We start from the raw sequence: 16,337 nt of genomic DNA on the forward strand, positions 1-16,337 counted from the left end.
CCTTTGCTTCTAGGCTTCCTGAAAACATCTGATTTGGCCATTCTGATTGATTTGTTATTCTATCCAGGACGATGAACTCTTCCCCAGAGTAGCACTTTTTCATAAGGGAAGTCTTGCCATGTCATTTTGCCTTCCTTTAAAGGCTCTGTTTCAGTTTGGATGTGGGTAGGGTTGCCATAAGTCCGACCTCCAAACACGGACAAATGTAGGACAAAGTAGGACAAATTTTCAATGTAGGGCCATTTTTTAAAAATGGAGGACAAGCAAAAATTGATGCTTTTTTAAAAAAATGTTAATATAAATGCATGTTTCTTAGGCGTGATCAAAATGGAGGACATTTTGGCATTATTCCTAGACAGGCAAACTTATATATTATTAATAATAAAATTAACCAAAATAAAATAAAAAACAGGGAAACTTATATATTATTAATAATAAAATTAACCAAAAATAAAATAAAAAAACAAGGGAAACATATATTTTTAGTAATAAAATTAACCAAAAATAAAATAAAACAAGGGAAACATTATTTTAGTAATAAAATTAACCTAAAATAAAATAAAAATAATACACTGAAACCAGACTGACTCTTTTACACAACCCTACCCTGAAAAAGAAAATAATAAAGGAGGCCGACCAGAAATGGCCACTCTCCTCCTCCTGCTTTCGTCTTGTCAATGATTCCCAAACTTGGGCTCTCCAGCTGTTTTGGACTACACCTCCCAGAATCCCTGCCAGTTGGCCTAAACTGGCTGAGGCTTCTGGGAGTTGAAGTCCTAAAACTAAACGAGTAGAGTTTGGGAAGCATTCTCTTGATGCTTGGAGCCATATGGGGCCAGGAAAAAGCCCTTCCCCTCGCCCAGAGTCCTCCCCACTCTGCCTCCTCCCCCAAGGCTCTGCCTCCTTAAGGGGACAAGCTCCCTTTTTAGGTCGTGCGCGATGCGTGGAAAGAAGCGCACGGAGGAGGAGGAGGTAGCCGGCTGGCTGCATGAGCAGCCGCAGCCATGGAAAGGGAGCCGGTGGAGGAGGTGGCGAAGGAGGAGGAGGAGGTAGAGGCGGGTGGTCGGCTGCTTCTGCTGCTTCTGTGGCTGCTTCTCGCTGCCACCTCTGCCCGCTGCCTCAGTCCCTCAATGTCCCACGTGGCCAGCCTGCCAGCACCGGAGGAGCTCCAGCCTCCGATAGAGCCCTGGCGGCCAGCCAGAACTGTGAGTGTGGGTGCGCATGGCACAGGGCCCAGGCGGGTGCCAAAGCCTCAGAGGTGGCAGTGGCGGCCAGAGGGGCCCCATCAACAGCCATTGGCGGCGGCGGCAGCAAGAGCCACTGCACAAACAAAAACGCCACAGCGGCGGCGGCAAGTAAGAGCGGCGGCGCTCTAACCGGGGGGGACCCGTCCTGGGAGAGAGGCAAAACCGGACCGTGACTGTGCGGCATGGTCCAAAACGGGGAAGTCCCGCCCCCACCGGGATATGGCAAGCCTGTGTGGGTGAAAATTCAGGTAGTTTTTTTTTTAAAAAAATGATATTGTCACCAATAGGATACATTAAAAAAGGCTTGATTTTGACTAACGGACACAAAAAATGCAGCATTCCTTCTTCTTCTTTTATATAACTTTTTACAAAGTCTTTTCTCTCTCTTATGTCTTCTGCATGTTCATCTCTGGAGGCAGCAGAGATGCTCAGAGTATAAGAAGACTACAGATAGAAAAGTCAGTAGTGAGATTACATGTTAACAAACATCAGGGATACAAACTGACAGGAAACTCTCTTGTCTGATCAGGAGTGATCTCTTCTGGAGGGGGAGTTGGCTCAGGTTGTAATTGATTTTCCCGGCAACTAATGCTGGTCTCTTCATAACTCACTCAGGTATGTGTTTTAGAAATGATTTGTCTTCACACCAACCATTATCATCACCATTTACAGCCTCTGGAATTTTTACAGTAACATCTTCTCTTTCCACACCTCATTTGCTTTCTTTTTAAGGCAGGGGAGGGCAGCTATGGGAGGTTAGGGGGCTTCATTTGCCTCCCAGGAGACCTTGGAGCCTCCCCCACTTGTTGTTGTTTTTGTTGTTATGTGCCTTCAAATTGTTTCCAACTTATGGTGACCTAAGGCAAACCTATCATGGAGATTTCTTGGCATGATTTATTCAGAGGAGGTTTGCCAATGCCTTCCCCTGAGGCTGAGAGCATGTGATTTGTCCAAGGTCACCCAATGGGTTTCCATGGCCAAGCTGGGAATCGAACCCTGGTGTCCAGAGTCCTATAAGTTTATCACACAGCCCCCAAGGAAGTGATGGGGGCAGAACAAAAGGGGGAGGGATGGGAACAGAATGAGGCAAGGGACGCATTTTATTGGATGCTGGAATGCTGCCGATGCCGCCAGAAGTTTCCATTCTGTTCCCAGTCTGTTTCATAGGAGGTGATTTTCAGGTATGCTTCTGAACAGTTCCTAAAAATAATCTCCTCTGGGACGGATAGGGAATGGAATGGGAACTTCTGGCGGCATCGGTGGTGTTCTGGCATGAGGTAAAACTGCCCCATTCTGTTCCCATCCCGCCCCCTTTCGTTCTGCCCCCATCATGTCCCCAGGGACACAGCCAGGATTTTAGGAAGGTGGGGTCCAGACTAAGTGCTACCATTATAATGGGGCTTGGGCACGGCGGTGCAGCAGTGCATGCCATTCATTGTATCTAACGGAAGGGGGGACCAGACCCCCCTTGGCTATGTCCCCGGGGCTGTGCGATAAGCTCCCTAGTGCAACACTCAAACAACTACATCATGTAGGCTTTTTGCCCCCCCCCCCCCCCCAATATATTGCCTTAAAAAAATCCCCTCCAATTTTTTTGCCTCTAGGAAGAATTGGACCATTTTACAAACAGAAGAGTCTTTTTAAAAAATCAACTATAAGTGGTGGAACTCACTTACTGTTCACTTTCTTTTTTTGTAGAAATATTTCTCCTGTTTTATTCGCTTTTCCTATTAATTAACCACACTCTGGGGGGCATGATAACAAAATACTCCAACCCCTTCATGAAAATCAATTCAAAGAGAACTGATTTTTGAGTATACATTTTGATGGTTTTTTTAAACATTAGTTTAAAACAGAGCCATTACAGCTGTAGTAAGGCGCTAAAAAAAGAGAGAAAGAAAGAGGTTGGACCAGCTAGACTGGACATTTTTCATAATGAACAAAAATCTATCCACCAGATCCAAACAGGTTAATATACAGAATCTAACCCACAAAAATGACACAAACAAAAAGAAGAAACACTGCAGAATGCTTTTCATCTTCAAAGTCAGAATGACAACATCTCAGGAAGTCATGTACAGTCGGCCCTTCGTATATACAGATTTTTTTATACATGGATTCAAGCATCCACAGTTTGAAAATGTTCAAAAAAAGTATAAATTTCAAATATCATACCTTGATTTTCCATTTTTATAAGGGACATCATTTTGCTATGTCATTATATTTAATGGGACTAGAGTATACATGGATTTTGTTATACATGGGGGATCTTGGAACCAAACCCCAGCGTATAACAAGGGTCCACTGTAAAACAAAATCCTAGGGCAAGTATCACAGGTGTGAGAATGCACTACTCAGAAAACTATACTCTTAACTTCATTGTGTCCCTCAGACAAGAATGTAAAAGAAAACCCCAGATTTTTGCTAGATGAAATTAAGTCGAGTTCCATCTGCTAACCAAAATTTATAATGACACCATCTAACAAACAGAAACCTTTTTATGTTCCAGAATTATAGTGCAATGTAATCTATAGCACCTTGTATTCATTCATGGTCTACAATGAAATACTAACCAGGGATGACTCTGCTTAGCTTCCAAGATCAGATGGGATCTGGTGCCTTTAGAGCCGTGATGGCGAACCTATGGCACTCGTGCCACAGGTGGCACGCAACGCCATTTCGCCGGGCACAGGGCAAGGAAGAAGGCGGAATGGGCGCGTGCCCATTCTGCCTCCTCCCTGCCATTTTTGAGCCTCCCGCTGTCTGAGACAGCGGGAAGCCAGAAAATGGCACCTGGAAGGAGGAGACAGAGGCGCGCGTGTCTGTCTCCTCCTTCTTTCCCGGCTTTTCTTCGCTCCGTGCGAAAGGCCGAGGAGAAGGCAGCTGGGATGTGTGCCCAGCCGCCTCCTCCCCCCTTTCCCTTCGCTCCACACAAAAGGGCTCCATGGAGCCCTTTCGCGGGGAGCGAAGGGCCAAGGAGAAGGCATCTGGGATGCGTGCCCAGCCGCCGTCTCCTCTCTTTCCCTTCTTTTGCCGGCCTCTGACGGCCCCTAAAGGGACCGGCAAAAGCCGGAGGACGGCCCGTGAGGGCCCTTTTGCCGGCCTCTGACGGCCCCAGAAGGGACCCTCAGGGGCCGGCAAATGCCGGGGCAGGAGCCAGAGGCTGCTCCCTCTGAAAAGGGGTCAGAAGCCGCACCCCTGGAGGGTGGAAACCCCACCCCCGGAGGGCAGAATCCCCGCCCCCAGCACTCAGCTCCCATCCTGGGGTAGAAGCCCTGCCCCTGGCACACGAACTGGAAAAGGTTCGCCATCACTGCTTTAGAGTATTATAGCACTATAATTGTGTAGTATGAAAGGGCCTCAGTATACAGGGAACTGTATAACTAATACTGTGCAGCCAAGGGAACTCCGAGTTTCCAGTTCTCTCACTGAAGAATTTTTTCAAGAGCAGTTTGCAATATTTCAGGGATGTCTATTATTAACATACTGTTTAGTAAATGGCACCAATGTAGATACTTTTCTGCCCCCCACCCCAAGCCCAGTGCCAGTCAAATATTAGGTTTGTGTGTGTCTGTGTGTGTATGTGGGAGGAGATAGCTTGAGGAAATGAAATGAGAAAATGCTTAAATCAGGGAGACTTTTCCGATCAAAATCACAATCCCTCCCCAAACCTAATAAGTGAAAGCATGTAAACTCTTCATTTTGGTGCGGGACAGATGGTCCCGAAGCGCTGTGCTGCCGCCGATACTAGGGTTAGGGTCAATGCACCAATCACACAGTCCCTAACCCTAGCATGGTACGGTGGTGGACTAATGGCTGCGTCCCATCCATACAGGCACCACTATTTTGATGTAAGCAACACACAGCATATACACGTAGCTGCACATCGCTTATGTCACGAGTGCGCTATTGGCACACTCATGATGTCTGCCCAGCGATGGAAAAAGAACCCATTTTTTCTGGGTTCTTTTTACAGTACTCTAGAGGGACGCTGCACAGTTTGGCGGCTGCGGCATCCCTCCAGAGGGAAACAGGCTACCGCCAGGCTGCCCTTTTGGGGCGGTCTGTCCTGGGCCCCTGTTATTCATTTCACTATAGCAGTACTGAAATCCTGGGTTTTGTAGTTTATTTAGGGCTACTTAGAATTGTCAGCTCCTGTGGTGCCTCTGACAAAACTACAAACTCCTGAATCCATAGGAATCCATAGGCAGTAGGAATCCGTAGGGTGCACCCATGGCCATTACATGGCTGAATAATATTACCGTAATTGTATAGGACCTCCTAAATGTGTAAGATATCCTGTCAAATAGGGAGCTACTGACATTTTTCCATTTATAAAGAGCTTAAAATGCTAATCTGGGAGATTCCCTAATCCTTTGCCCTGTTCAAGCACAATTGGGGAAGGCATTTGTCCCATCATCAAGAGCATTGGTGTTGAGCTAATGTAATATTTAATAACTCTATTCATAATATTGCTTCAAAATGTATGACTTCCTAGATAGGACTTGCTATGTTCCCTAACCTAACGTCCTAGTGTTACAAAGATCAAGTATCATTTAATTTGTGTAAAATGGTCCCTCTTAAAGAGGTTGCCTGTTAGAGAATGTGTTATCTCTTCTTTATATTGACTTTTTAAAGAACCATCCAATACTTAAAGCTTATACATGGCACTATGGCAGGAAAGTCAACAAGATTTATGAGTCTAGCAGCTGTTATGGTGGTTGTTTCCAACATTGGTAAATATTGCATACCCAAGTTAACCAGTAACACACTTAGTCATCCAGGATCTTAACTTCGTTGTATAAAACATAAATCAGGAATCTACCATATCACTTTCTCCATTTGAATTTAGCTCCAAAAAGTGTGGTAAGTTTATCAAGCACTCAGATATACTTTTGGGGGATGGGGGGCTTGGATTTGTTGGAAGAACCTAATGCATATTCGTTTGTGTATGTGGCCTCTTTCAGATCTCCACCTGCACAATGTATCCCCACCAAATCCTGCTTGCTATTCTTGCATTTATTTCCCTGAGCCGTGTGACAAATTCAGAGGATGTTGATGCGGCACTGAGGAAACAACTCAAAGAAGTTGCCAACTTAGAAATGGTACAGAATGCCTCTGAAATTATGAATTGGAGAGATCTTGTGTTGAGATCAGGTAATTCTTATTTTATTAGGATTTAAAAAGCTACATTATCCTTATGTACAACTGTATTCATATGCCATGGTTAAATATTAAGGAATACAATTTTAGAAAAACATTTTAAATGTTTTTTTTTTTAATGTGGGTAAGAATAGCCCTGGCAGTGTCAACTGGAAATATTGTGGGAAAGAACATGTAGGAACAGCTCTTTCCTTCCAATAGTTTTGAAAAGTAGGGTCATGCCCGCGATAGTACCTTGCTGCAAATTATACACCAGTTGTAACTCTACTAGAGGTGCTTCTCTTTCCTTCGTAAATTGTCAGGTTCCAAGAACTGTTGGATGGCCTTGAATTTTCAGTCTCAGTTTGACTGGATTACTCTTCTCACAGATACTTTCTATGCCCTTTCTAAAAGAAGTCTTCCGGTAGCTATTTGCACAAATACAATGGGATCTTACAGCACCTTTGAGAGTTCTCGTGTTGTGACAAACCAATTTTTCCCCTCTCTCCCATCGAGAACTAGATTCGATTTTTTAAAAAAAAATCTTTTCAAAAGTCCCACTTTCAAAAGGTTATTTTTTCTCTCCCTGTTGAGAAGTATTTTTCACAGATTTCTCGAATGAAAATAAAAGACAAGGGATGCAAACATTTACATTAATTACCTGGCATTTCGAACTCAGTTAGCATGTCAAAATGAAGTTTGGCAGAGGTTTAAAGAACACGCCTCTGCTAGAAAAAACCAATATGAATGGTAACTTTGCTTATGCAAAATACTCAAATCCTGGCTATCGAATTAAAAAACAAAATTCTTACTTGTTGATTGAGAAGTGCACATAATTTCTTCTCTTTAAAAAGCTTTCAAAATGTGAAGTTGAAGGCTTTCATGGCTGGCATCCATAGTTTTTTGTGGGTTTTTTGAGCTATGTGGCCATGTAGAACATGGCCACATAGCTCGAAAAACACACAAAAAAAAACTATTGCTTTTGAAATCTTCGAATAAGAAATATTTGTATATAGAATTTTGATGAATATTCTTTACATCACTATTTGAGACTAACTGAAAGATAGGTTGGTAGCATGAGTTTTTGTAATCTTGAGCCTAGTTCCTCAGATGTATTTAGCCAAATGCATCTGAGGAAGTAGTCAAGACTACAAGACTATAAAACTAAAAAAGAAAAAAAAAAGAGGTGGGGGGGCTACAAGCAAGACTATAAAAGCTTATGCTACCAACTTCTTTCAGTTAGGCTCAAAAGTGCTGCAGGATCCCTTTGCATATTGATTTTCCAGACTAACATGCTATGTTTTTGAATTTTATTTTCACAAAGTTATATCTACATTTCACTTAGATTTTTCTTTAAATAGGAGCATTTTTCTTTAAATAAGAGCCCTGATGGATCAGACCAAAGGCATTCTGAACCTGCAATAGCTGCCAGTTGCCTATGGGAAGCTCAACAGTAGGACAGGAATGAAACAGCACCTCCCTAATCATGCTCCCCAGAAATGACATACAGAAGCACACTGCATCTTTGTGATGTCGCCACTTGCTATTTTTTATTATTATTTATTTATGGTATTTATACCCCACCCTTCAGCCCTAATGGCTATCAGAGTGGCTTACAATTATTATTTTTAATTAGACGGTTCCCTGCCCTCAGGCTTAAAAAGCTAAACAGCCACCAACATTGTACACTGCCCTGAAAGGGGAATTACTTCAGCCTCTTGATTACTGCCTTTTCCACACCTTACAGTGGTACCTCGGGATACGAAATACCCAGGTTACGAAATTTTCGGGATACGAAAAAATCCCATAGGAAAACATTGTTCCGGGTTACGAATGTTTTTTCGGGTTACGAAAAAACTTTTGGTGCTTTTTTCGGCTTTTTTGCACGGAATCGCGGCTTTTCCCCATTAGCGCCTATGGCAATTCGGCTTACGAAGGCTTTTCGGGTTACGAACGGTGCCACGGAACGAATTAATTTCGTAACCCGAGACACCACTGTATTTTTCAGCAAATTACTTCAGTCTGAAAATGTAATTTTCAACACTCTGTTTTTTTCAGTGTAGTGACCAGAACTGTACACATTATTCCACACCATAGATTTGTACAAGAACAGTGTTATATTGGCAGTTTATTTTTTATTATTTTACTAATTATGACCAGTTTAGAATTTGGCTTTTTTTTTTTTTTTACAGAAGTCATATACTGGGTCAAAAATTTTGTCAGGCCATCATCTACATCATAATTCCTTTCCTGGGAACTTTGTATGGATTCTTAGTTTCCAGGTCTTGTTTGAAATCACATTTTCAAAATGAAGACATTTTCTGGAAAAGAAAAAATCTGTGATAAAGATCTAAAATGTCTTAAAATAATGTCTTAGATCATTGGAATTCATTTTCTGATAACAACTCCCAGTCACTTCTATGTATCTAATGGCTGCCTGAACATTAAGAATTAGTAGTAATGTCTAAATAGATATTATCAAATATTATTAAGGAAGAATTATAAAATATACTTCAATTCACACCCCAGTTTTGCCAGCCTTACTATCATGTCCCTCTAAAGGCTGTCTACTGATCTTCATAGACAACTATATAGCATATTTTTATAACAGACACAGAGGCGTTCACATAATTGAGGATCAAGAATTGTGAAGCAAAACACAATTTGTAAAAGAATTATTCTTCCCCTGTTCTTATTTTAAAATATATTTGTTCCTAGCTTAGTAACAGGAGTGGAAAGTGTTTCAAAGGCAGCCTGATTAAAATGAGATGTCATTTTCTAACTACAAGGGAGTTACAAGAGATTTCAAGTCAAAGTGTAGATTGATGGATTAAAAATGTTCAAGGAGATTTTATCAAAGAAAATATAATCTGCAGTGAAATCCAGCATTATGCTTGTTAACAACAAAAGTTTCTCCTTTCCAACTGCATCTCCACTGCAGAAATAATGCAGTTTGACACTGCTTCAACTGTCATGGCTCAATAATATGGATTTCTGGGATTTGTAGTTTTATGACATATTTAGCTTTCTCTGTCACAGAGCTCTGGTGCCACAACAAACTACAAATCTGCATTCCATAGGATGGAGCCATGACAATTAAAGTGGTGTCAAACTGCTGCCTCTGTCCCCTTAAAACCAAATTCATGAGTTCCCAGTCCTTAATACCTGCTTTAGAGGGTGCATTAATTAGGGAGACCCCCCCCCATTTTGTTAGTCTTCCTGTACCATGAGTAGATTCTGCCCCTAGTATGTCCTCTGTCATCTCTTGAGAACAGTATTTACTGTTAAATAGCCATTCCTCTCCATGTGGTGTCCAGTGAATTGCAATTGTCTTTCTTAACTAATTTTGAATAATGTTTTGAATTGTGAAAAATGGTTACCCAACCTAGAGCCCTTCAGATGATTTGGACTGTAATAACATTAATGCTTGGCCATTGGCTATGTTGACAGGAGCTAATGTGTGTACTGTAGTCCAAAACATCAGAGTAGCCCCAGACTGTTGAAACCTGATTCAGCAATCAAATCCTCTTATAATATGCACATCGACAGAAATTTTGAAAAAAATCCATTATTGCATATTTTATATTCATACAATTGTATGGTTTGCAAGTTTTGAAGTAAGGGCACAGAAGGAGAAAGGCCCATGTGCTACAGCTTTAATAGTGATACAAAAAATAGGTCGTCCATCAGTTTTATTTCTGAAAAGTCAAACTATTGAAAATTATGGGTTGAAGCTGGATTATACAATGGGTTAAAGTTGGATCGACCATGGTAATAACATGGTCAGTTTCATTTCCCCTCCCTAAAAATCCAGAAGTGCCATTCATGTTAATAGCTAGTAATTCCATCTAAGTGACATTTTGAAGTTATTATGTGGTGTGGTATGTACTTCAAGTATTTGTATGTAAAAGAAGGCAAAGCTAGCCGCAAAAAGGAGACCCCCTCTCTGAAGTACCGTGGCTTTGTTGAATTTACACAGCATATCAAGGAGGGATTCAAAGAAGACAGGGAACTACATTTTTATTTCCACTGGAAATTTCCACTGGCAGATTATAAGAACTGAAGTCAGCAGGAATTTTCCTCTGGAAATCTGTTCTACCTCATATGCGTTAATGACTGCTCATCTTATATAACAAACAGAAAATGTCTTGTATATTTATTTGTTTGTTTTGCTGCCACAGGATACCTTGACACACACACACACACACACACACACACACAATGAGAAATGGTACAGGGGTCAGTTTTGGCAACACAATCCCATCCCAGCTGAATTTTCTCTTTATCTCATATCAAATGTTTTTGTTACCAAACCCATTTTTCTGATCCAGTATTCTTTTTCTATAAAACCATCTGCTTTCTATTTTTACTCCTCTCCTTTCTCTCATTATCATTCTTCACATTTTCCCACAATCTTCTCTTTCTCTGCCTCTCTATCTCCAACTACTTTTCCTCACGCCACTCTCTTAATTTATTGAATTTTGCTGGGCATCTGTCAGCCAAACTGCAGTCTAAGCGTGGTTCAATAAATTTTGATATCTTTTGGTATATTTTCAAGCCCTATTAATCCTAGTAACAAATCCAATCTTTTTTTTCTCTGTACAAAGGATTTCTGCTGTGGGCAGACAATTTATTTCATACTTCCTTATTGAGTTTCTGCTTATTTAACCACTAGTATCTCCCAATTATTGACACACTTCTTGCTAGATTCAGAAGACTTCCTTTGCACTTCTTTTGAATTTTATATGGAGAAAAAGACATTTCTTTTGTTTGTACTCTTGATAGTTTGTTTGCAAGAGACCAACAAGGCTTGTGTGTTGTATGATCTTTCTCAAACTTTGGGTTGGATTGTGAGACTGAGTTTAACAGAACTTGTTTGGAGTCAGCTGTAGTTTTGTAGTTGTTGTTGATGAACCCAAATATAGATATTGCAGCGCAAACCCCCAGTAGGCATAATACATGCTTGTGCAATAAATCTGCCTCTTCCTCTTAATGTGATTTTACATTCATGATTGTTTCTGCTGCCTGCTGTAAGTCTTCAGGAGGCACTAAGCAAATATATGGATCAATGCCAGGATTGTAAATAAACTCTTTGATCCATAAGAGAAAAAGTGGGAAGCCAAAATCAAATTATCCTGCTAGCAGAGCATAAGACTCTAACATTGTTTCTATGTTGGTAATTGGGGAGAGGGACTGCTCCTAGGTATACAAGAGCAATTGGGGGCTTCCTGGGCAACTCCATCTCTTGCTCAGTGATCAACTGTGGAGATGGGCCTAGGTGCATTCTGAATGCCCTTGTGTAGTGGGAGAAGGAGCAGTGTCTGCACCCAACTGGTGCATACCAAGAACACTGAAGAAAGAGGTAATGGATATTTCTTTCTGCAATGTTCCCCAGACGTACACATTCTGGCATAACTAGGGATTATGCCATTTTATCTTACCAACATGATACTGGCAATAGATTCCAGGCTGTAATACAAGCTCCCAAGAGAGGGCAAGATTTGGGCATGAATCCAAATCCAGTAAGTAATTTTGCTCACACAACTTTTATTGTCCAAGCAGTTGTACATTTTTGGAACTTGTTCAAAGGCAGCATCAAACACATCACTGCACAACCACTTTTACATTTTGCTGTTGTACTTGCCAGCCGGCCTGCTCATTCCCTATTTATTTTAGAATTAAGGAGTGAGAGTATGTAACATGGTTTCAGCATTGTTTGAAAACTTAAAAGTATTAGCTAGGAGGAATTAAATGGCGATTCCCATTATTGCATGAAGAAGCAATAAATTACCCATTACATTTATATTGTATTACTTTGATAGAATAAAAATACCACACAAGCTGTATTATTACACCAGGGAGGAAATATTGTGTGGTCCTCCAGATGTTATTTGACTGCAACTTCCATCTGCTCTAGCTTGAATAGCCAATGGCGAAGAATCAAGGGAGTTGCAGTCCAGCATCTGGGTATTCCCCTTCTTTGTCTTACACTCTAGCCATGTGTGATTTAAAGACAGTCCCTGCTGCATTGCAGTGTATCCTCAGAAGAAGGCAATTTGGCCCAGGTGGCAAAGGATTGCAGTAAGTTAAATAATTTCAAATGTCATTCTCCTAAGAATGTTTTGGAATAGTGAAGTGAATATTTGGCTAATGGTACATGTAGTTAAAAGTATAATGTTCTATTTGGACTTCAAGGTAGAATGCTTTGGATTTCAGTCTGGAAAAGACTGGGTTTAAAACCCAGCACAGCCGTGGGTGCAGGTTATGGATATCACTGCAGTGCCTGTTTTTGTGTAATGCTGAAATAAAATGTGAAATAACTTTAATGGTTACTGTAAGGTCAAACAAGTCCAAAAACTGTAAATCTTTTTGCAGATGAGGTACTCTTGATTTATCATTCTCCCCATAGTCACAACCTATTAGTATTGTACATGTGTGACTGAAGACATTATTTTGAAATTCTGATGTTACTGAGTGATTGGGCTTCCATAATTTATAACTTTGCAAGACTCATATAGAGTACCATAGTTATACCACAAAGCACAGAATCTAGCTGTACAATGCAACTGATTTTATTGCAATAATCCTTTGCTCCCTAGCTATTCCTTACATGCGAGACTGTGATGAAATGTTCCAAGCAGGCCACAGAGAGAGCGGTCTTTACATCATACGACCTGATAATGCCCGAAAACTTGTGGTCCAGTGCTACATGGATGGATGCAATGGGTGGACAGTGATTCAACACAATACCCATGACACTGAAATCACATGGTCGGAGACCTGGACAACCTACAAATATGGGTTTGGTAATTTGGAAGCAGATCACTGGCTGGGCAATGAGTACATCAGCCTCATTACTCAACAAAAATGGTACAAAGTCAGAATACGTTTAGTTGATGCTGATGGCAACCACAAATATGCAGAATATGACAGCTTTGTCCTGCAGAATGAGGACAATGGTTATGCGCTGAAGTTAGGGACCTATGAGGGTAATGCGGGGGACTCTCTCAGTAATTCCCGGCTCAAAAACATGCATGACAACATGAAATTCTCTTGTAAAAATCAAGACAATGACAGGTCTACCTTGGATAACTGTGCTAATGTCCACGGAGGGGGCTGGTGGTATGACAACTGCTTTAATGCACAGCTAAATCGCAAAGGTGGTCTTCACTGGAGCACATTATGTGAAGAGAACTGCAGGAGGTCAGTTATAATGTTGAAACCCATCCACATGTATTGCACCCGGGTTTAAAATATGCTCAGATTCTAGGTGTCATGAACTGATGTAATACAGAATAGAAAAATAAAAAGGAGTGAAACTGCAGGTTGCTTTGCTTCCATACATTTTTTAAATGGTGGTTTCTTTTGCTAGAATCACAAGCCAATATTCTTCAATGACATTTTCTCTGATTGCAACTGAAGTTATCCAATTCTTTATTAAAATTATTATTCAACCAGCATAGACCATTTGTCTTTATTTTTAAAAGAACTCTATTAAAACTTATTGTCTCATTACTCACAGAATCACGTACTTTCTTCTGCATATAGAATTTTTATTATGCCCATTAAGTGATGCTGGACATAACATTTTGAATGCTTGAATACTTGCATAATTTGGGGTATATGCATGCCTCTCAACTTTGTACAACCATGAGGGAAATGATTGTCCACAGGCCTTCCACAGAATCATTGTGTTATAGAATCATACTGTTGGAAGAGATCAGAAGGGCCATCCAGTCCAACCCCCTGCCATGCAGGAAATCCAGATCAAAGCATCCCCAACAGATGGCCATCCCGCCTCCGTTTGAAGACCTCCAAGGAGGGAGACTCCACTACACTCCGAGGAAGTGTGTTCCATTGTCGAACAGCCCTTACTGTCAGGAAGTTCTTCCTAATGTTGAGGTGGAATCTCTTTTCCTGCAGTTTGCATCCATTGCTCCGGGTCCTATTCTCTGGTGCAGCTGGAAACAAGTTTGCTCCCTCCTCAATATGACATCCCTTCAAATATTTAAACAGGGCTATCATATCACCCCTTAACCTTCTCTTCTCCAGGCTAAACATCCCCAGCTCCTTAAGTTGTTCCTCATAGGACATGGTTTCCAGACCCTTCACCATTTTAGTTTCCCTCCTTTGGACATGCTCCAGTTTCTCAATGTCCTTTTTGAATTGTGGCGCCCAGAACTGGACACAATATTTCAGGTGGGGCCTGACCAGAGCAGAATATAGTGGCACTATGACTTCCCTTGATCTAGACACTATACTTTAATTGAAGCAGCCTAAAATCTCATTGGCCTTTTTAGCTGTCGCATCGCACTGTTGACTCATGTTCAGTTTGTGGTCTACTTGGACTCTTAGATCCCTTTCAGACATAGTTTTATTCTGCCAGGTATCAGCCATCCTATACTGTATCTGTGCATTTCATTTTTCTGCCCTAAGGGCAGTACCTTACATTTCTCTATGCTGAAGTTCATTTTGTTAGCTTTGGCCCAGCTTTCTAGTCTATTCAGGTCATTTTGAATTTTGATCCTGTCCTCTGGGGTGTTAGCTATTCCTCCTAATTTGTTGTCATCTGCAAATTTGATAAGTATGCCTCCAATGTTGTTGAATAGCACTGGGCCCAGGACAGAGCCCTGTGGGACCCCACTGGTCACTTCTCTCCAGGATGAAAAGGAGCCATTGCCGAGCACCCTTTGGATTCAGCCAGTCAACCAATTACAAATCCATGTAACAGTTGTCTTATCTAGTCCACATTTTACTAGCTTGTTTGCAAAAACGTCATGGGGAACTTTGTCAAAAGCCTTACTGAAATCAAGATATACTATATCCACAGCATTCCCTTCATCTACCAAGCTGGTAATTTTATTTTAAAAAAAGAGAGATTTGTCTTGCCTGACTTGTTTCTCTGAAACCCATGTTGACTTTTTGTTATTATGGAACTGCCTTCTCGATGTTCACAGACTCCACCCAGAATAGGAGAGAGCAGTGGGAGGGGACAGTGAACCCCCCTAAAATGATCTGGCAACATTGGACTACCAAGGCTGTACAAATAATCCAGTTTGACACTGTTTTAACTGCCATGGCTCAATGCTAGTGTTGAACTGGATTATTTCTGCAATTTGGATGCAGCCCAAATTTCCTATGCTTTTGAGCCTCCTCATAAATTATCAGTCAGCTGTGTACTAAACGATCAAGCATTAAAATATTAAGAAAGCCATTACAGAGCGATCCCAGGAATAATAAAGGGTACCTACAATCTATCCTATGCAAATTTACTTGGGGTAAGCTACACTGAACATATGGGGGAGGGGCTTCTAAGTACACATTGTGCTTGTAAGTCTTCTTATTCAAGGATGTTTGAATGGTAATAGGAAAATTAATCCTTCCCTTTGCAAGTAAGCAAAGTTGGAATTATAGATTCATAGGGTTGGAAACAGCCTTATGAGCCAATAGGTCCAACCCTCTGTTCAATGCAGAATCTCTCGTTAAAGCATCCCCAGCCTCTTTTTGAAAATATCGAGAAGGAAACCTCACTAATTCTCTAGTCAATTTGTTTGATTGCCAAACTGCTTTCACTTTCAAGAAGTTCCTTCTAATGTTCAGTTGAAATCTACCATCCCGTAAGTTAAAACCATTAGATGTGATCCTACCCTCTGGGTAGCAAAGAATAAGCCACTACCATATGAGGACCATATGAAGCATTCAGACCACAATAAACAATGCTGAAAATGTCATAGTGATCAGCTGCACCTACATATTTTTTCCCTCTAAAATCAGGAGGGCTGAAACAATCTGCCTGCTAACATTGATCCCCCACCACCTTATAAACTGTTCTGGAGTCCAGGCTATAGAAATACATGAGAACAACTGTACACTGTACAGTAGGGCCCTGGGATTTTAGCTACCTTGTATCTCCATACAAAGTAGGAAAGGGGAGAGGTAAGAATGAAG

General features: G+C 41.2%; 1 protein-coding gene across 1 annotated transcript; it reads left to right on the top strand.

Moving 5' to 3' along the window:
• Positions 1-988: 988 nt before the first annotated feature.
• On the top strand, positions 989-13,641 carry LOC121926055 (fibrinogen-like protein 1-like protein). The gene is made up of 3 exons (XM_042458646.1): positions 989-1,355; positions 6,186-6,404; positions 12,989-13,641. The coding sequence occupies exons 1-3, from the start codon at positions 989-991 to the stop codon at positions 13,639-13,641; spliced, it is 1,239 nt and encodes a 412-aa protein (XP_042314580.1).
• Positions 13,642-16,337: the final 2,696 nt, after the last annotated feature.

This window comes from Sceloporus undulatus, chromosome 1 (assembly GCF_019175285.1).
Source record: "Sceloporus undulatus isolate JIND9_A2432 ecotype Alabama chromosome 1, SceUnd_v1.1, whole genome shotgun sequence".
Taxonomy (NCBI): Eukaryota; Metazoa; Chordata; class Lepidosauria; order Squamata; family Phrynosomatidae; genus Sceloporus; species Sceloporus undulatus.

Excerpts from the sequence above, each read along its gene's own strand:
- LOC121926055 (XM_042458646.1), top strand. The coding sequence starts at position 989 with ATGAGCAGCCGCAGCCATGGAAAGGGAGCCGGTGGAGGAGGTGGCGAA. Across the intron at positions 1,356-6,185 it reads CGCCACAGCGGCGGCGGCAA|TATTCGTTTGTGTATGTGGC; the intron begins GTAAGAGCGGCG and ends GAACCTAATGCA. Across the intron at positions 6,405-12,988 it reads AGATCTTGTGTTGAGATCAG|CTATTCCTTACATGCGAGAC; the intron begins GTAATTCTTATT and ends TTTGCTCCCTAG.